The sequence below is a fragment of the Cydia pomonella genome, chromosome 1 (genome assembly GCF_033807575.1).
Source record: "Cydia pomonella isolate Wapato2018A chromosome 1, ilCydPomo1, whole genome shotgun sequence".
Lineage (NCBI taxonomy): Eukaryota > Metazoa > Arthropoda > Insecta > Lepidoptera > Tortricidae > Cydia > Cydia pomonella.
This window is the reverse complement of record NC_084703.1, coordinates 29564004-29585569: the sequence shown is the minus strand read 5'-3', so window position 1 is coordinate 29585569 and position 21566 is coordinate 29564004. Positions and strand designations below refer to the sequence as shown.

The following is a 21566-nucleotide window of genomic DNA, read 5'->3' as shown; positions in this document are numbered from 1 at the left end:
CATGGACGATTGGGCAGCGTATTATGAACTATAATATAATAAAAATTACACAAGTTTTCTATTTGCCTCTTTTCCTTTAATGTTTATTATGGTTGTCCCCCTTCATTTCTTATTAAAACAAACGAATCAGAGCGTATAATAATGTATTCATGTAATTTGCTTTTAAAACTTTTACATGATAACAATTAAATTTAACCATAGTATAGACATAGACTGTATACAGAAAATATATAAATAAATTAAAATTATCTTACTTAATATACTTTACTACTAAGACCAGTAGAAATTATTTAATTATTACTTAAAAGACACATGTAATGTAAAAAGCTGATAATTGATACATATAACATTTGCTTAGGTACCTTTTCATAAATATACAAGTATAATAGTCATTCGCGTAATTAGAGATCCCATGAAAACAAGTGATGTTTTACTAACATATCTCGGACACCTTCTTTTAATGGCTGATTTTGGGTGTCTTTTTTTAGCGGCAACTCCCAGTCTGGATTCAAGTTAAACCCAAATTGTGATAATATTCGAAGTTCACACTTTATCTGTACCCAACCAGGCGAGTTAATGAATGACCAAGGATGATACCACTTCTGAACTATATCAACACATGAGCACAGAACTTCAAGCCATAAATGCAAGGCTTCTTCATTTAAGCCCATACAAATCAATGTACGTAATTTAACATCCATCTGAGCATGTGCATTATCATGTGATAAATTGATGGCCTGAACACATCTATATAGTAATTCTTCTGGAGTCAATACTTTGCCATCTTCATCTAGCCGATATGTTTTACACAAAACCAGCCTACTGTAAACAGAATTAAAATCCTTTTCTACCTCTCGAGATGAGGCTTCCTCAATAAATAACCAGGGATGGCAGGGACCATCTAGAAAACTTGGTCTCTTAATGCCATGTAAAAGAACTCTTTTAAAAGCAGGAGCCAGAACTCCTCGTACCAAGTGAGCTGCCTTTTCTGTGACAGAATCATCTCCTGCCCTACTGTATTTGACCCCTTTTTCATCCAGCAGCTTCACAAACCTTGCCGGGAACCAACCACGCAGCCCATTTAATTCACCAATCCAACAATGCTCGTCTCTTGAGCTGATGACTTCGATAACATCATTTTTTCTGAATCCTAACTCATCCCCATCTCTTCTTTCGAAATCTAAGAGCGCCTTAGCTCTTCGCCTTTTACTCCTAGACACATTTACATATCTTTCTCGGTCTGCTGCATGACTTTGCATGGTATAATCCGCTGTCAGCTGTATTTCAGATGCTAGTTGTGGTTCTAAGGCTAAAAAATGGCGAGCAACTTGTAAGATGGCTTCACGAAGGTCAACTAATATTTCAGTTTGCTTCACATTTTTAGAAACTGCATCCTCATTATTACTGTCATCTCCAAACAAAATAGTTTGTATAACAGATTTGCTTTTTTTAATTTGCCGCCTATGCAGCTGTTGCTTAGGTAGGTTAGGAACTGCACTGGGATTGCCCACTAATGCTCCCTGGTCAGCCATCAGATATGCCAAGTGTCTTCTACGATGAGTCTCTATCAATGCGGGACTCAATGTGTCACCACATACCTCATCAATTGTTTTTATAAGCATTTCTACATCATCAATTTCACCTGGTATGTCTGATAGGGCATTAAAGATCTGTGCAGAGTTTGATATTTCAGTGAATCTATTTTCTTTTATTTTTAACATGGCCAAAGTGACTTTGAAGAGTATAATTGAGCCATCAAGGAAAAACAAATCCCAAATCCTTAATAAGATTTTCATATGGACAACATTAGCATATAATGTTAAAAACCAATGCATAGTAATTAATGAAAGTTCTATGTCATGGGCATTCAAAACTTGGTCAATTCCTGGCAAGTATGTTGAAATAAGACTTCTTAACACTTTTTGATCTGCCTGTATGCCAATCAATGTTGAAGAATAATATGATGCTGGCAAGAGGTCTTCCACCGTGGTGCACATGATCCAAAAAGCATCCTCTTCTTCCATTAGTAGTAGAAGTGAAGCAGCAATCATACCCGTACCCTGACAATACCCAATGTCAGGATAAAGCCAAGCCAGGGCTCTGAGGATCCTGCGTAATCTGGGCACTCCGGTACTTGTTGGGTGGGAAAAACAAACATTATTAGGAAGGATTTGAACCAAATCTTTTTCAATTTGTTTACTTGTAACTAATCCATCATCACTTGATGCTCTTACAATTTCATGGTAAGTAATTTCAGTTGAAGATCTTTTTTTATTAGCCCCACATAAATTCATCCAAACCTGAGGTCGGAGAGAGTGAGGGACTCCGTTTTTGACCATCCTTTGTAATTTATCTGTCTTTTCAAGTTTGCCACCTTCTGCGAAACTAATTTCTTTACTGTAGAACTCCCACTGCAGATGATGTTGATCATCTTCAGCCAATGTGTTAGGCTGCACTTTGTTGGAATTTTGTTCCATTTCTTCTTCCTCGTCAATACAGAAGCCAAATTCATCAAATCTGTAGTTTGGTAGGCCATGTCCGTGGCCTTCTGACTCCGGTTGGGCTAGCTTAACCATTATATCTTGAGGAACCATGCTGAGTGTAAGAGCAGAAAAAGCTCCTCCTGGTATAGGAAACAACTCTTCACCGATATTTAAGTCATGGATTGCATTGATTACATCTTCTGGATCGTCATCTGCTAGGGCCGAACTAATTTTTCTTTCGTGGTCTTCACGCCCGACGTAGCCATCATGGTCACGCGAAGTGAACAGAGATTTAGCTAGATCCATACTTTAAAGTTCAAAGTTTTTTATTGCATATAAGAATCAGGTTACAATGCAGGTCGAAAGTACAATTACAAATTCCGTTCCACTAAGACTTTGCCTTTTCAGGTGTACAACACGCCAAAGAGCATATAATCACTACGTGCAATACGCTGTAAAAACCATTGCTCGACTTCAAATGTTGTTAACTTTCTCTTCATCTACGTCAATGTAAATAAAGGTCATCAGCTCAGCCAACCCACATTTGTTTCGCACTCGCACACAGTTCAAGACGTTCAAGTAGTTAAACAAGGGTGACTCGAGGCTTTGAGACGAGAACTAAAAATCGATTTTTACGTCACGTATTATCGTTTGACTAGATTCATGTATATTATGCTGGGTCATGTCTACTTGAACTTGAATATAGGACTGGCAACATAAGTACTACTAGTGTCAGAAACGAAAAATGGCGCACCAATTCTTTGTTTAGATGCGTCAAATGGTGTGACTCTGATAGCCACTAATCTTAATATTCTTAATCTCGTTTATACAAGTTTCAAATGCAGTTTCACGTTTATTAGGTAAGTCGGTAATCTTCATAATGTAGTATATTGTTTAAGAGTAGAGTACACTCAGATGTGCTTCTATTCCTTATTATTTCCGATCGTGGTGCAATCACTGTTTCAGAATGAAATGCTGCCCGTAGATATTTTGTAATCACATGCCACTGGTAGCTATTTCAGTTTGTTGTTGCTTATCACCATTTAGTTACCATTTAATTCATGTTATAACGCATACTTTTTTGTAAATAAAAGCATTGCATTTCGGTACGAATTCTACAAATTAAGTATTCCCGCCTAGTGCTGAATTTCACCTATTTCAGTAACCTAAACATTTAAAGTTACATTAGAATACTGTGTATTATATTTAAAGCAAAGTGTATAGTTTATTTATTACTCTTTGCAAGAGTTCATTTCTATCTGTTGATTATTACTGGGCAAGCTAAGCGAAAGTGAACATTTCAACAAAATTCTCATTCTGGATCTAAATTTAAACATATTTCTTCAATTTGATGTTTTCGAGATTATACTTAGTCTATTAAACATGCTTGTGCAAGTTGTGTATGTAGTTATATGCTAGTAATTTATACTAAGGTGCATTCATGAAAAACTGCAGGGCTGAGCCAATGTTAATATATATGTGGTTAGTAGTATCTTACAAATAAAGATGTGAAGTATTAACACCTAATGACCGAGCTAACTCGGGGTGTGACTAGAGCCAATCGCCGATCAGTTTTTAAATAAAATAAAAATAAAATTAAAAATATTGTGCATTTTATTGTTATTTCATTTAACAGCCTAAGCGTGGCCAATGCTATATAACATATGGTATTGTGTAGATCAGTGGTTCCTAATTTTTTCAGTTCTGCCACCCCTATGACTAACTAGAGAACCTGATTTTACTCCTACTCCCAATAAACATCAATATTCTTTCTTACAGGTCTAAAATCTGTTATATTTAATTTGAGCTTGTTACCCCTGTAAAATCCCAGTTTTACCCCTACGGGGGTAATTACCCCCCTGGTGTAGAGAAACCTTTATTGGTGTTCTTCTAAATAATCTAATTGTTTCAATGAGAAATGAAGGAGTTGCTTGAGCATATTGACTTTACAATTATGTAAGGGCTTACTCATAAGAGATGATGAGTGTGAGCTTTTTAAATCAACAAGGGTATATGATTATACATTATTTCATTTTTGTAAATATTTATGTTAATAATGGATGATGTTCAAAAAAATTCAGGGAACTAAATTATATCATCTACTTCAATATGTTGTATTTTAAATATTTATGGATATTAAACCTAGATCTTAAAATGTGTTTCAGATGTAAAGCCATATCAAATAATTGCTTTGATGATGTCAGAGGAAAAAGTAATACAAATGGAGAAGTTGGACGAAGTGACCCCCACTGTCAATACAAGTAAGGAATCAGAAGCTGAAAATATTGATGCAATTAAAAAATATATTCAAGAGCAAGAATTTATTTTAAGCTGTTCATCTGATAAGGATGGTGTGAGCCAAATAATAAAAGATACATATAAAGGAGATAATCAAAACAACTTAGATTTAGAACTACAACTTACATTGTCCAATAATTCTGATATTGCCACAAACAATTGTGAGATAAAACAACAGACCTACAAGATTGGTTCTGAGTCTGTATACAGTGAAGAAACTACAATGACAGCATCACCAAATCCATCATCAAATGATTCCTTATTAGAACTAGAGAATGAAGAAACTCTTGCTAATCAAGCAGCTGCAAATTTACTGTCCTTGGGTCAAAACTGTCTAAAAATGCAAATAAATGTAAAACAACAAAAGTGTTCAGATGGAATCATACAAACCAATGCTCATGTATGTACATTTAATTCCAATATAAATATTGATGGTAATTTTCAAAATAAAGAATTGCATGATAATTTAGAACTGCAAAAAGGACCTGAGCGAAATGACAAAAATAATATTGAATTGAATAGTACAAATATAAGTCCTAAGAATTCTGAAGATGGTTTAAACCTGAGCAAAGAAGAAACAAAACTACAAAAGTTAGAAATTCAAGATGGTAATCAAAAGTTGCTAAATTTGTCTGAATTAGAAAATAAAAATAGGTTTCCTAAAGTTGAGACTTGTCAACCATCCAACTTACTGCATAAACTACTAACTTGCACCAATAACTCTAGTAGTGAAATAAACAATTCAAAACTACTAACTTGTACCAATAACTCTAGTAGTGAAATAAACAATTCAATTTTCTTGGATAACAAAACAGTACAAGAAAATAGAGAACATGGTGAGGAATCTTTGTCCGTAGCAACAAGTGTAATGGATATGATACTTAATAATACAGAAGTGGCCATAAGTAAGAAAAATGCTGGTGCTTTATCCAAACAATGTTTTAGTCCTGAGAAAGGTATGTCATCATGTTTTATATTGCTTATTTTTCTATGAAATTGATAATCATAGCCCAATCATTTTGATGTACAAATGAATGATATTTGCAAAACATCACTCTTGACTGCCAATATGTAAACCTTATATCAAAGATATAAGGTCTACCAATGAGCCATTAAGAGAGTTTCTGTCAGTACTCTGCACAACTGTTTAGTAAGTACAGTTGCCATCAGATATATTGGAGCAGCCAAGGTGCTCACAAATATCTGAACACGACACTATTGTCAAGGTGTAAAAGTGTGTGTTCAGATATTTTTGAGCACCTCAGTGTACAGGTATGTGTTATATAATTTATAGGTTCGAATTAATTATGTAAATAAACTAAGTTAATTCAATGTTATACATCTTGTCAGTCAATTATTTATTTTCTTAGACCACTTTATAGATCAATATCTATTTTATGTATATTGATTTATTTATGAATATTTTTTGATGTTTTATAATATCAGTCTAGCGTGACTTAAAATAAAATCTCTTGTGTTAAACCCTATTTATAAAACATGAGCAAATAATTAAACCATATATTGCACTCCTTAAACGATATAACTTTTGATTATAAAATTTAAAAATTTATAAGATCTTTAGATTTTCTCTTTTTCATACAAATTATTAATCAATCAATTTTACGTGTATTGGTCCCATCAAGGTGTTGATGATCCTACCAATGTCAAGGTTGGATAAATATTATTTTCAATGTATGCTATCACACATTAAACATAACAAAATAATATGTCACTCATTTTTAGGGTTCTGTAGCCAAATGGCAGAAAAACGGAACCCTTATAGATTCGTCATGACTCATGTCTCTGTCTGTCCGATTATGTCACAGCCACTTCTTTCCGAAACTATAAGAGCTATACTGTTCAAACTTGGTTAGTAGATGGATTCTATGAACCGCATTAAGATTTTCACACAAAAATAGAATAAAAAACAATAAATTTTGGGGGTTCCCCATACTCAAAAAATCTTTTTTCATCAAACCCATATGTGTGGGGTATCTATGGATAGGTCTTCAAAAATGATATTGAGGTTTCTAATATCATTTTTTTCTGAAGTGGTAAAATGTGTGTCTCTAAAATAACAGAATGAGAAATCTAGAAAAAATATATGATATACATTTCCATGCAAACTTCCACCGAAAATTGGTTTGAACGAGATCTAGTAAGTAATTTTTTTTTAATACATCATTAATGGTACGGAACCCTTCATGGGCGAGTCCGACTCGCACTTGGCCGCTTTTTTTATGTAGGTTAGTTGGAGGAGGACAGCTTACAGTTTAATTTTATTGCGGCTGTTATAGTAAACACCCAGAATATTTTTTTATAAATTGCACTGAGTGATATATATAACTAATTTTTTTAATACAGCCAACTCCAGCGTTTCTCTAGCAATTGGATCAAAAGTAGAAGCCAAAGATTTCTGTGAGCTGTGGCATCCTGCTCAGATAGTAGAAGTGGACTGTGAAGAAATGGAAGTCTTGGTACAATATGACAAACAACCAAAAATGTGAGTAGCAACTTATCTGTATTGGTTTTTTTAAACCCATGAAATAATAATAAGGGTTGAATTGAATTAGTAAAAGAAAATTATATTATTAACACATAGTATATTTTATATTGAAATATTTTCATTGCAATTTCATTTAAAATTCCCACTACTTGATATTAGATCTGCTGCTGTTGTTGTTGTTAGTTTTGTCTGGCTGGCTGGCGAATTTAGTGTGTTGATATTAGAAAAAGCTGTTGAAAGCTAGGTGAAGAAGCCTTGTCAAGTATATTGATTTCCTTACTGAATTGTTGTTGTGTTCATTTCTGATAATACCACTTTTTGCCATGAAATACTAGTAATCAGGTTTTTTATGATTATTGTTAGGACAAGTTATATAAAATAAAATAAAATAGCCTTTAATTTTTTGCGAATTTTAAAACAACAAAAGTGTTCAGATGAAATCATACAAACCAATGCTCATGTATGTACATTTAAATCCAATATAAATATTGATGGTAATTTTCGAAATAAAGAATTGCATGATAATTTAGAACTGCAAAAAGGCGGGGAGCGAAATGACAAAAATAATATTGAATTGAATAGTACAAATATAAGTCTTAAGAATTCTGAAGATGATTTACACCTGAGCATCATCATTGTTATGACAAGATACATAAGACGATTGTATATAAAGTGATAATGATTTTTAGGCACAATGAATGGATAAGCATAAGCAGCCCAAGATTAAGACCTATAAGCAGTATAGTAACAAAGCCAACATCGCCTCCGCACACACCCGTTTCAGAAGTGCTCATGGAACCTAAAGCAGAAGACAAAATGAAAGTGACCTTTGCTGTAGGAGAACGATGTTTGGCTCGATGGAGGGACAACCGCCGATTCATTGCAACAGTTCAAAATGATTTGGGAAATGGTATGTAGAAAAATGATGACAAACTTTAAGGCTTTAATAATAATTGTTGAAGGGTCAGCAATCTGGAGGCGTGGCCAAGGTGGTGTGGTCAAAATGTTAAAATTGTACTGGGATCCCAGATACAAACGAAAAGCCATGAGATGGGTATCATATATTATTTTATTTTCTATTGGTGTTAACATCAGATTTTGGGAGTCATTTTGGTGCACAATATCGTAGGAGTGGTCATAAGAATAACCTTTAGCGAAAGAACACATACTTATTTTTCTTTTTTATGCATTGTTGTTTTTTGTGTATTGGAATATTTAGGTTTTATAAGCATTTTTTTTCTTTTTTTTTAACAGGTCATTATGAAGTTATGTTTGATGATGGGTTTCAATGGAAGTGCACTTTATCGAGAATGTACAAGCTTAAGGAATCCAACGGGCATCAGGATTATCCTCGGTTTGGAGCTGGGACCGCGTCGCCGCTCGTCGCCGCGCCGCAGGCTGCGACGCTGAACGCGCCGCCCGCGGCCCCCACGCCCCCCGCGCCTGCCGCGCCTCCTCCCTTGTACCATACTCACCTGTTTGACCCGACCCGTGATTACCTAGGTTCTAAAAGCGAACGGCGTGAGATGAAGCGAAAGCTGAACATAAAAGAAATATTCAATATTGGTCAGAAACGAAAAAAACTACCAACAGTAGCCAAAGAGTCGAAAAATACTGTGGCTTCCGTAAAAGAAGAAATTAAATATGAAGTAAAATCTGAACCTGGTACTTTATCACATGAAATTGCTCCAGCAGCAGAACCTCCCTTAAAGGAAACCAAATCTGAGTTACCAGTAAAAAAAGTTATAGCAAAGAAGCCACCTGTTAAGAAGAAAACACTTGGAAAGAAAAAAATAAAATTGAAAAACATTGATGGCAAATCCGTAGTTTCTTCATCAAATGATATTAAGAAAGAAAAAATACCAGGTATGTGATCCACGGTCCTACAAGTATGTAAAAGCGAGTGGGTAAGATGACCAGCAGTAAGGTTATGTGGACGCCTTAATCTCTAAAACAGTAACAGCGCTTTTCTCTGCTACTCCTACTGAGAGTTCCATAACACCATCTTGTTTGGTCATCTCCCCCTTGTCACCTCTATAGTATTGTTGACCTCAAGGTTCAAAACCTGATGAACAATATAGGAATTTAGTGTTGCTAGAATTACTTGGAATGGCTTAAAGAAGTAGCCAAAAGCACGTTTAACTGATGAGCATTGTATGTCTTGTTATGTGCAGAAGCTGTTGCATCTATTATTGGTACAGTGTGCAACGCTGAACCTGAAATCAAAGTTAAAATTGAGCCACCTGCTGAAGAAGTCATGGATTCTAATGCTGATGACATAAAGCCTGATGACCTGTCAAACGCATTAAACATATGTAATACAGAGGTTAAACAGGACCTCGATATCGTAAGTTTATTACTTTGGGCTTGTGCACAAATCATGGAAAATCATTTGGTGATATTTGGTGAGGTTCTTGGCGAACCCCCCTTCCCCCACATAACCTCTCGTGTATTTTTTTTTAATTTTTTTTTCGACCTTATTTTAAGATAAATAGTATTGTATAGAGTAAATCTTGTTTAGACTCGCTATTTTAAAGTGCCAAGTGAAGATTTATGTTAAATAAAACTGAGAAAAAGTATGTGGTAAATATTTTTTCTTAGTTTCGTTCACTATAGAAAAATACACGTGAGGTTTTCTTATACCCCCCCTCCCCCAACGTGATCTGTCGTGATTTTTTGTGACAACCCCCGCCCTCCCTAGTTAACCTCTCGTGATTTGTGAACAAGCCCTTTCTCTTAATGAAATTATTCCTTTATGTATGTATTTTTATTCTTAGTGGGCGTCCAGACGGGATATTTTAATTGCAAATACACGTACACAATTTCATAGAGGGATTCGCGAGCCAATGTCCTTGAATTTAAATCGTCCAGACCATATAATTACATTTTCAATTTAATTAGATTGTGTGTAAAATGGTCCCGTCTGCACACTGCTTTGTTTACTTTCACTTTTACTCTTATGTATACATCGGACAAATATAGAGAGTGAATATAATAGTATCCTTAGAATCGCTATCAGGAGTAAGACTATGTAAGACTAGAAGGATTTAAATGGATGTTTTTACATTGATGTATGTTTTTTTTTTAAATAAGGTAATGGAAGAGGAAACACAACCATTTGAAATTCAAGATGGAGTGAAGCACGAAGAAGTCATTGGTAAAATTAAGGAAGTGATCACTAAGTTAGAGGATGGCATAAATGAAGTGGAAAAGAAAGAAATAAAACCTGAAGAAGTTAAGGAAAAAATAATAGTGGAAGATGTTCAGCTGGTTGTAAAACCGGTCGAAACCAATGGTAAAGAAAAGCAAAAGAAATTGAAAAGTTCGTCGAAAGTAAAAAAAGGAAAGAAATTGAGGTTGATGCAAGAGAAAAAGGTTAAAAAACAAGTGGAGAAGGTTAAGTGCCAGTTGGAGGAGATGAAAAAGCAGGTGGAGGCGATGCGGCAGGAGATCATGCTTAAAACGGAGGAGCTAGCGAGCTCGCGGCGCGGCGAGTGCGCGGCGCCCGAGGCCGCGCTGCTGCCCGGCGAGTGGTGCGCGCGCTGGGTGGACGGCCAGCCCGAGGGCGCCGTCAGCGAGGCGCCCGCCAGCGGGGACTCGCCGCTCCCGCGCCGCAGCGTCATGGTACACATACCCTCATTACATTCAAAATTTAAAGCACAATAGTACATTACGATACAAGTGCGAAAAATAGGAAATTGCACCATAGCACCATATGTACTGTAAATAACTAGTCCTACTTTACCGCACTAGTGCGAAAATTTGCATATTACGTTACTGTGTCGAACATTTAAAGGGCCATATGTACTGTAAAACGTTGTACGATACATGTACGAATAGGTAATTCGCAACTCGTGCCGATTTAAAATACTCCCTTCGGTCGTGTTTTAATGTATCGCCACTCGTTTCCAATTTCCTATTTTTCGCACTTGTATCGTAATGTACTACTACAGTACACAGGATGTTACTTTCCCGCACTAGTGCGGGAATGAGCACTTACCTTGCCTATGTTTAAAGGACCATATGTACTGTAAAGGTAATTCTAAACTCGTGTCGGTTTTATCGCCACTCGACAAACGACGTTTTTCAACACACTTGCGAGGAAAAAACTAAATTTATAAATTAGTTTTTTTTTGTCAAAACAGTAAAAGTACAATGCGTCGGGGATTGTGCAATACCGCGTAACTAACAAAGTCGTCAGAGTTCAAAATTCAAACAATGTACAAGGTAATTGAACTTTACTGCATTTGTTAGTTACGCGGTATTGCACTATCCCCGACGAATTGTTAAAATGGTGGCTTACAGTTTTAACATCGAATAATTGCACCAAAGCATTGTAGGCACTTATTCGCCAGTTCATTGAAGTAAGCTAGCAACACGTTTTCCAAGAAAACTTGGCCTAGAATTAAGTAACACACATTTTTTGTAACTTTGGCTATTCTAACCTTCGTACGAAGAACTGAACTGACTTTCATCGTAGTTCGTTGCACTTTAGCCGCATATCTACCCCAGTTTTTACGATAATTATGACAGGTATGCTTCGTTTTCGCAAATTCTGTTAGCTATCTTTGTGATGGACCCAGGGTCACTTGTTCCTAGAAATCTACCGCTTCGAAGCCTCTATTCAAGAGACAACATACTAAATTAGTTATTTATTATGAAATGCACGAATCTTCGAGGTAATTTTAAGTGTTTCGAAATCAGGCGTGTGAGATGTTGCAAATTTTCTTGCTATTTGGAAAAGACCAATTTTCAGTGATCTCTTCTATTTGCCGGTGTAAAATCGAACAGCGTAAAACCAGAATTATTTATATTGGAATATATAACATAATAATAAGACTTTTTATCGCGGTAAGAAAGCCGTAGTCATCTTGCTTAGAAACAAAATTACAGCGACTTGAAATTTACTTTTTTTTTTTCGGTACAGGCCTTATATAGTTTATTCAACTTTCGTTCTTATATTTTATGTAGATAAAGATTATTGCAGTAACAGAATTTAGTAACCTATGTACTGTAAATAACTATTACAGCACATATGGTGCTATTTTACCGCACTAGTGCGATAATTACGTAACTGTGTCGAAAATTTAAAGGACCATATGGATTGTAAAATGTTGTACGATACATGTGCGAGTAGGCAATAGGGGATATTACGCAAAACTCTGCGTAGGGGGCGCCTCTACCATATACTGAGGATCTACCGCAAAACACGAAAATCGAAATATCATTATTTGATTCTCTATCACTCTTGCATATTCGAGCGATGAAGAGGCCAGATAACGGAATTTGGATTTTCGCGTTTCGCGGTAGGCCTCTGTAAACAAACTGCCTTGATGCGTCAATGTCATGGTGAACACTTTTCAAAAAACTGTTTAAGGCATAGTATGTATAGGTTACTCTATGGTTTATGTGATGTGATATGATAGCGCTGCTCCCTGGCGGCAGAACATTGCAGTAATGCTCCCTATTCGCAACTCGTGTCGATTTAATTTATCCCCACTCGTTGCGAACTTCTTATTTTTCGCACTTATATCGTAAACCTTAGTGAACTATTGTACAAATACTTGTTGACTCTAAGTATAATATTTCTTCGAGTGCTTAGTTTGAGTCCCGTGTAAGCGAAATATTCTATAGATAATAGATTCACGAGCATAGCGAGTTAGAATCTTGAGCGTAGAAAGGGACTCAAAAGCGCACAAGATGTAAATAACTTTGATCTCGTGTAGTACACACGACTTTTCACCTCAGCAGTGAGAACATATTTAGTAGGAAAAATACAGCCTGAAAAAAAATGTAATCTGAAAGTATTTCAACAACAAACTTTATTTTTGCAATAAGAGACAAAAACAAAATGAATTACATTTCAGTGAGATAGTACAGAATTAACGAACGTCAATAGGGAATATTACGCAAAACTCTGCGTAGAGAGCGCCGCTAGTAGGGATTGCAAACCGGATTGATTTTCAATCCGGCCGGATCCGGCCGGATTTTGGCCATAATCCGGCCGGATCCGGCCGGACCGGATCCGGTTTGGTATAGGGATATTGAAGTTACCTAAATGGCATACTTTTCTAGTTTTTTGCATAATACGTATTCCTAAATCTATAATTTAAGTTAATAAATAACTTCTTAACAATAAAATATAACTTAGTAGTAAACAGTGTGACTCTGTCAATATCACTTTAAAAACAAAATATGAAATCGGTCATTTATTATATTTAACCTTTCACAAGTGCTCAAATTTTCGTTTACAATTGTAAATTTGATTAGTTTCCAAAGCCTGGTAATGGGATGTGGGGTGGAAATTGGAACTTCTTGAAAGGACAAGTTTTCGTAACTGTTGTTTGATTGAATTCTTTGTTACGTTGACATCCATTCCAATAAGAAAATAAGATATTTTACTATTAACCAAAATGATATTAAATTTGCCCTCATTTTATTTCCGAGAAAGTAGGAGACTATGATTTAAAAAAAATAACTTTTTCTTAATTTACAGATAAAGATAGTTTATTATTCAAGTAGGCATATTATAATGCGCTTATGAAACAGAAAACTATATTGTTCAAATTATAGGGAATGGAGCACGACACGACGATCTCATGCGAAAAATAATAGTGTAGGATTGAAATCCATCGCGGAAAGAGACTCTCTAAGAATAGTTACATGGATCAAATAAAGAATTGGCTAGACGTAGAGTAGCATGTACCAGGAGATGAAGGAAATTGCATAAGATTGGATGAAATTATAAATACAAAGGATTCTCTCGTAAATTTGAATAGAAAATAACCAATATTTTATATATATATATATATGTATATGTATAAATATCTGAGCAAAATAACTGAAAAAAAAAACTGAGCAAACTAAATGTTATCATAATATTCATTCACAAATATAACACATATTGATTAGCCCAACTCTAGTCGGTTGAGTACCGCCGACTTAATCCTGCTCATTTGTTTACTTTTAATCTCCTATCACAACATTAACCTTCTCTTTAGAATAAATTACAAATGCCTTCCATAGCATCTCCATTCTTTTATTTTTCCTTCTATAACAGTATTTATGTAATCGTCATATCGTGCCACCAACATGAAAGGCAACTTCTGTTCCCAGTCATCGTCATATATATTTTTATTTAACTAAATTTAAACTTTTTCATTCGTTTTACGCTCTGTTCAACTTCACACCTCTCATCCGTCGCCTTTTCCTTATCTAAAACGCACAGTGCGTGCTGTATTTAGGGGTTTTTTTATTTTACCGGATCCGGTCCGGATCCGGCGATTTTTACCGGATCCGGTGGCTCCTGAAAAGTGCCGGATCCGGCCGGATTACCGGATCCGCCGGACCGGATTGCAATCCCTAGCCGCTAGCACATGTTGAGGGCCTATTTACCGCGTAACATCTAAATTTCGCGATAGGTTCTTTGTACACAAACCACCTTAATGCAACAAGGTCATAGTGAAAACTTCTCAAAAAACTGTTTAAGGCATAGTGTGAACGAGTAACTCATGGTTTACAATATGTGCTAGTGCTGCACTCTGGTGGCAGAACATTGCAGTAATACACCTTATTAACTGTCCGATCGAGAACATTTTTAGAAAACAAAAACTATACATGGTGCGTTCGGAATTGCAGACACTACTATTTGACCACTAAACTAGATATCGTTAAAAGCATAAGTAGAATATTTATTTTCCGTCATGATTTTTTGTATTTTTATCAAAAATCAGATATTTTTCACCACACCAACTCGTAAAGGCTCTCTTCATTGTTCAAAACTGATGAGAAAGCTGCATGTTATTCATATGTGTGGCAAAGTAATCTGATAACAGTTTTGAAGTCTAAAGTAATCTTGAGTTGATGGAAATTTTGAGTTGTTTCCTTATGTTGGCTGGTAGAATCGACTTTTAAACGATGAATTTGAATAATAAATATTTAATAATTTTCATTTGCATTTGAAGGCATGTTTACAAAAACAACATAACTAACATTTTTGGCGGATATGAGTTATTGGTATCTTAGCGTTTGTCTAAGCGGGATGTACAAGTAGAGCAAAAGATAATGTCCAAAAATGACCCCATTGTCCAAAATGAGTCCTAAATATATACCCATTTTACAAAAACTACATATCTATATTATTTTTTACAAAACGAACATAACTGTATGAGTTCACGTAAAAAAACTTAATTTTAAATATAATATACTTGAATTTAAAATGTGCTTATGAGTCTTCACTTCCCCAAAATTCTCACCAAGTACGCGACTTGAGGAAAATGTTGCAGTTTTTGGTCAAAACATCGAGCCATCAATTCTACCAATCCATTTTGTTTCCAACGTCTCAATAATCGTCGTCTCTGAAGGTAGATAGCGATGACTACAGTAGCGGATGTGAGGATTAAAATAAATCCACATAGTTAAGTAAAATAAGCATGTACCTCTCTCATAGAATAAGAAGATAGTTTCTATAGAAAGTTGTTTTATTTTCTTATAAACAGAACATAACTAACAAAACTTTATAAAAACCGCGCAACAGAGATTTTAATTTTTTTTCAAAAATACTGGTCTTTGAAATATGTATTAGTATATTTCTGAACTATTGGCCACTTACTAAAATCACCTATACAATATTTATCTCTACAAAGTAATATATCAGAAGAAATATATTTTTTTTTTTCGTTTCCTGTAAACTCATGTTTAGAGTAGTTATGTTGTTTTTTTAAACATGCCTTCATTTGATTTCGATTGATTATGTTTAATGTTTTACAGTTAGTATTTTCCTCATGTTGGTTTGGTGAAAAATTTTGTGTGCACTCGGTGGCAAAATTTGTTTAACCCGTGCCTTGAAACCCTCGCAAAGCTTAAGATTTGATACTAGCTAGCACGAGTGGTTAAACAACAACTTTGCCCCCATGTAAAACAAATAACTATTTTAATGAGTGAATTAATACGAATTCATACTCGAACTTTACTTTTGAACGATGCGTTTCCTTTCTGGGGTCTATGTACCTACGGTCGAATGACGTTTGAACGTTTTTCTGCCTCTTCCTTTTTGCTAAAGACGGAAAAGAGAGCGACTAGAATCCAAGTATTTCGAACTAAGGGCCATCATGAAGAAATGACATTCGAATGTAAAGGTCACTAGAATGTCAATTTGTCTCACTCAGTCAGCATTTTGCTCACTGTTAACCAGCAAAGTACCCTTGTTCGAGCTGTTGAGGGGAAAAATATGTTCGGTCTTGTTATTTTAAGTATTATTTACATTCGATTTCTTTACTCCTGTGAAAAAAAAACTTAAAAGAAAACTTGTGAACGACACTTATAGTTTCCACCGTGTGTCTGTAACGTAATCATTACCATGGTGCCGCCCATTTGCAGGTAGAGGACAAGCGGTTGCCGCCGGGCTGGACGAAACACATGGTGCGCAGGAGCCTGGGCAGCTCGGCCGGCAAATGGGATGTAGTTTTAGTGAGGTCAGTATTTAGAATCTGGACAGGTGACAGGTTATTATTATATCTATTACTAGCTGACCCGGTGAACTTCGTATCACCAATCCTATTATATAAATGTATAGTCCCAAATGTCTCCTTTTAGCTCGTCACGGGTTATCCAATCATTCTTTTACAGATGTTACTGACTTATCAAACAAGTACCCTACATACAATTTTTTTCGGAGCGGTTGTGGCATTTCCCTATTTATAAGATATAATTAAAACTTTTTACAAAAAAAGTAAACCGACTTCAAAAAGGATAAAATGAAATATTATCCTTTTTTAAGTATTACGAAACGCGTTAGTCAACTGAAATGAATTCGACCAATCACGTGTCGCCAAAGGAAAAAAATACGTAGTATTTAACAAACTCCCCCCATCTCCCTATGTCAGATTTAGTGAGATTCGGCTTGAGCCCCTCTTCTCCTGAAGCCCTCAGGCAATTAATGGGACGCCCCCTAATTAGTATATTATACACGATACTTACGTTTTGTGCTAATTATCTTACAGTGCGCTAAAGTAGCACCAGATGTACTGTAATAAGTACATTACGATACAAGTGTGAAAAGTAAGAAATTCGCCAATTATCTTTTCGCGCGTGTATTTTATAACGTTTTATAGTTTTTCGACATACGCATTTTTAGTGCTAGTTATCACACTAGGGCGGTAAATTAACGCCATATGTACTGTAAATAATTATTATGTTGCAGCCCGGAAAATCGTAGACTTCACACAAAGAGCGATATGCGGGTGTACCTAGAGAACAACCCGCAGCCGGCGCTAAAGCCCTTTGAGGCCGCTCTGATGGACTTTGGCATCCACCTGAAGCTGTCTCGGCGGCTCGGCTGGGTGCGCTCCACGGCCGAGGGCGCGCCGCCGCCGCCGCCGCCCAGCCGCGACTTGCCCGCGTCCTCGCCGCTGCTCAAGCGCTCCAAACTAAGCCTCAACAAGAAACACCACAAGTTATTGCACCACAAAAAGCGACCCCGGCTGAAAATCAAACCTTTGCGACCACCCCCGGTTGGTTTTCAACTGACTTGTTCTTATTATTTATGATTATTGTAAAATTGTAGAGAGATTAGGTGACCTAAACAGTGTTTATTTTTCTAGGTTTCAGCTGCACCCGGCTTGCAGCAGAATTATAAGGAAACCAATGTGTGTTCTGAGCCAAGTATAGCTGAGGAAGCTGTTCTTGATGGCGCCAGTATTAAAGATGGATTCGGTGAGCACCACTTTCAAATACTGACGAGTAAACTATTGATTTATGCAACCAACTTTGCAATAAATTATATTTTGTAAATATTAACGTTACTCATAGTCTATATGGTGAATCTTAATGTGTTAATGATTTATTTTCAGTTGATGTTGGTTCGTTAAGAGTTCAAGTTATTGCGACTCTGCTACGATGTCCAGCCGAAGGGTGTTTTAAGAATTTCCGAAATACTACCTTACTAAAAATGCATATCAAACATTATCATAGGGAGCTCCGAAAGTCCATGGGAAATACTCCCAAAGTTTTAGATTTAGCTTACGCCAGGACCAGGCCGACCGAAGCGGAAATGAACCTGTTAAAACGTGAAGCGCAACAGAGGGTTGTTAAAGTAAAGCTGCCACGGCTACACAAGCGGGTGGAGGCGCCGACACCCGCCGCGCCGCCGGAGCCCGCGCCCGCGCAGCTGCCGCCCGCCGAGCCCGCCGCCGCCGATGTCCCGCCCCGTCCCGACGACTCGCCTAAGCTACGGGACGCGCTCGCCATAAAGCCGGCCAGGAGACCCCGCGTGTTGCTGCCTGTGCGCACCAAAGAACCGGAGCCGACGTTAGACACCGAGAATGTCGCGGCCGACGCGCCTCTGCCTCTCGTCAAATTAGAAAACGCCGAAACCGAAGACGATCTACTTGTGCCGAAACAAGAGATACTCGATTGTGGCGCCTTGGACTTTGAAACAGCGATATCGACGCACACCGTAGCGAAAATGGTGAACGGCAACAGGAGTAAAAGCGAGAAGAGGCGTAAGACTTTCGCTTGTATAGGGAAACTGGCAAGCGAGGACGAGGATTGGGCGGGTGGCTCCTCAGACACGCGCTCCAGCTACCCGAGCTGCGGCACGCCCGACTCGGCGCGCGCCGACCCCGACGACCCCGCCCCCGCCGACGACAACCACTCCGCCGCCGCGCACCTCTACATGTACACTGAGAGTAAGTATCCTACACTCTTAACACCTTTACACTATTCACTTTGTATTTGTACTATTTTATTTTCCATTATGTGTGACCAGTGAACGGAAATAAAACATGGAATCCGCATTTGAGAACATTACCGTTCAAATTCTCGGGACAATTAGCACACATATACAATTACGTCGACATTTAAATAAGACGATACATTTACAGAGCCTGTAATCAAAACTGAGAAACCAAATAATAGCCATCTCTATTACACTAATGTACCTACACGGATAAGTATAAAGCATAGTTCATATAGAATTGGTACGCACTAGAAGATTGTTATTTTTTTAAGTTCATAAAATAAGAAAGTTATGAATGGTGAATTTTAAATAGTAATGTATTTAGCTTTCAAATATGTATATATTAAAAAATTTTTTTAGATTTGTTTGATAGATTGAAATTTGGGACAATTCAAAGGATTCATCTCGCGGGGTATGTAATTGGCCTGATTATTAGCATACCATGCCAAAACTTTTTTTGAGTAGTGGCAGCTGGCTAAATCTGGCCAACATTTCACAGGAACGTTATGGGTTCTAATAAATGCCAATACTCATTTCTCTAAGCACTCTTTAATATAAAGGTCCGACTTCATTGTTGACTATGTTATAAAACTTTTCGTCTTACACCCGCAATTATAAATTCCTTGCCATATCATGTTTTTTTGCGAACTTGTCAAGTTTCACGAACTTATATTTTTCGGGTAAATTACCTCTATTCTTTGCCATATAAAACTTCGAACCGAGTAGTTGATTAAAATCGAGTATTACATACGTCTTGTCGTCCAACAACAAGCAACCTTCGAATTTTGTCAATACTGGGTCGTACAATAGTCGAGCTAGTGTTTTAGCTTGTCGGATCCGTTGAACAGTCGGATTTGGCTGTTTTATTGCTCGATAGCACTTATAGCCACCTCTGAGGTGAATCATCTTTATCTTTCTAGAAGTTTCTTTGAATTTTTGGGACAAATCGTAATTAGACCGTCCTGAATTTTGTTTGAGCGACCTTGGGCATTTTTTTTCCAAAATCTTGTTATTTGTCCCAGACCTCCGATTAGTTTGTATTTTCCTGTCGGCTGATAGAGTCTCCTTGTAACGTTTTATGACCCTACAAATACTAGCTTTTAGCATCTTAAGCGACAAAGACAGCTTTGTCCGGGATCGATAAGAATTTTCGAAGTATTTGTGCACGATCAATCTCCTGTTCTCAATTTTCATGGTCGAAAACTATAAAATGCATAAAGCTAGAAAAATAATATTTTCACCATTAATACTTTGAAGGTTAGGGATTGAACTGTAATTGTCAATTTTTTTCCCGCCATGGAATTATTATTTTTTAAACATAGCTAATTATGTGCCAATTCTATATGAACTATGCTTTAGATGAAATGCATATAATGTCAATAACTACCAATCAGCGACATTAATCCGCTAATAACCTTGCTGTACGTACTGGCAGCTGAGAGTTCGCGGTTCATATTTTGATTAGAGTATGACGTGGACAGGGATAGGTTTATGCCATAATAGTTTGAAGAACCAGTCTAATAATCCACGTATAATAATTTTAAACGTATAACTAGTTAAAATGTTGTTATGAAATGAGACTAACCCAACCTAAGTAAATATTCATTGTTGTGTTATCATATTCCGCTATAATAAGTATTTTTATGGCTAAATAAATTTTATTATTAATCTGTATGGCAGAGCGTAGTCACGTTCAGGTATTTCATGTACACCCAGCAAAATTTACATGGGTACACGATTCGGGTCAAAAATATTTGAAAAGACTGAGTGACAATAAGGGCTCATCCCCACTTTCAGTTCCAACGGAAGTATATTTTTTGCAAAAATTGTGATCTCTGCGTGCGTTGTCTAAATGCAAGACGGAGGAAAATTTTCTGGGCAAAAAGTCTTAGCCATACAGGGATATACATATGACAGTGGAGAGTGGATTCAAATGATCTACATTTTCAGATAATGTGTGTATTTGTTAAATAAAATTCATTGAAAGTGTGACAGAAAAAATATCTACATATACTACCTATAGGAGACCGGGTATGGTTATCACACAGGTTGGTTGTCACCGAGCGGCCGTAACAAACCATTGAACGAACAGCGGTTTTATTAAGCTGTGTGATCCCTTTTTTTGACAAGTTAAAATGTTCATCTTTGAAATCAATAAAACATATTCTATATCTCTTGCAAGGCATCCAGTCAATTTCGTCTCTCTAATTGGACAGCTTTTTTCCATAGCTCGCTGCGATTAGCATCTTGTGGGAATCTGATGATACCTAAAGAATAACAAATAACTAGGTAACTTAAGCTCCATCTCATGGAAGATAAAAGGAAAATACAAATCTGTAATAAGGAATTTATTATAATATAAAAATGTCTAAATGAAACATAAGTTAATAAAATAATCTACTTCATTTGGCATAACATCATCCATATTATTCTCGTAATCTAAAAAGACGTATGTTGTTATGAAAGTCGTATGTAGTTACGTTTTAAATTAGCACGATAGTATTGAAAAAATGTCGTCATATTTATTCCAAATTTTAGTGAA

General features: G+C 36.5%; 2 protein-coding genes across 2 annotated transcripts in view; one reads left to right on the top strand and one right to left on the bottom strand.

Annotated features, from left to right (window-relative positions):
- Nucleotides 1–126: 126 nt before the first annotated feature.
- Nucleotides 127–3038, bottom strand: LOC133519264 (small G protein signaling modulator 3 homolog). The gene has a single exon (XM_061853270.1). It carries the CDS (start codon nt 2787–2789, stop codon nt 402–404), a length of 2388 nt encoding a protein of 795 aa, XP_061709254.1. The 5' UTR covers nt 2790–3038; the 3' UTR covers nt 127–401.
- Nucleotides 3039–3138: 100 nt separating this feature from the next.
- Nucleotides 3139–21566, top strand: part of LOC133519258 (uncharacterized) — a 40751-nt gene continuing 22323 nt past the window's right edge. Inside the window, exons 1-11 of the mRNA XM_061853255.1 lie at nt 3139–3343; nt 4649–5737; nt 7146–7284; nt 7977–8197; nt 8542–9153; nt 9462–9634; nt 10381–10911; nt 16666–16760; nt 17489–17798; nt 17889–18000; nt 18138–18974. Of these exons, the coding sequence (XP_061709239.1) occupies nt 4678–5737; nt 7146–7284; nt 7977–8197; nt 8542–9153; nt 9462–9634; nt 10381–10911; nt 16666–16760; nt 17489–17798; nt 17889–18000; nt 18138–18974 (4090 nt within the window). The 5' untranslated portion in view covers nt 3139–3343; nt 4649–4677. The remainder of the gene's footprint in view (nt 3344–4648; nt 5738–7145; nt 7285–7976; nt 8198–8541; nt 9154–9461; nt 9635–10380; nt 10912–16665; nt 16761–17488; nt 17799–17888; nt 18001–18137; nt 18975–21566) is intronic.

Bases quoted from the DNA above. Each gene is read 5' to 3' on its own strand.
- LOC133519264 (XM_061853270.1), bottom strand. From the start codon at position 2,789: ATGGATCTAGCTAAATCTCTGTTCACTTCGCGTGACCATGATGGCTAC.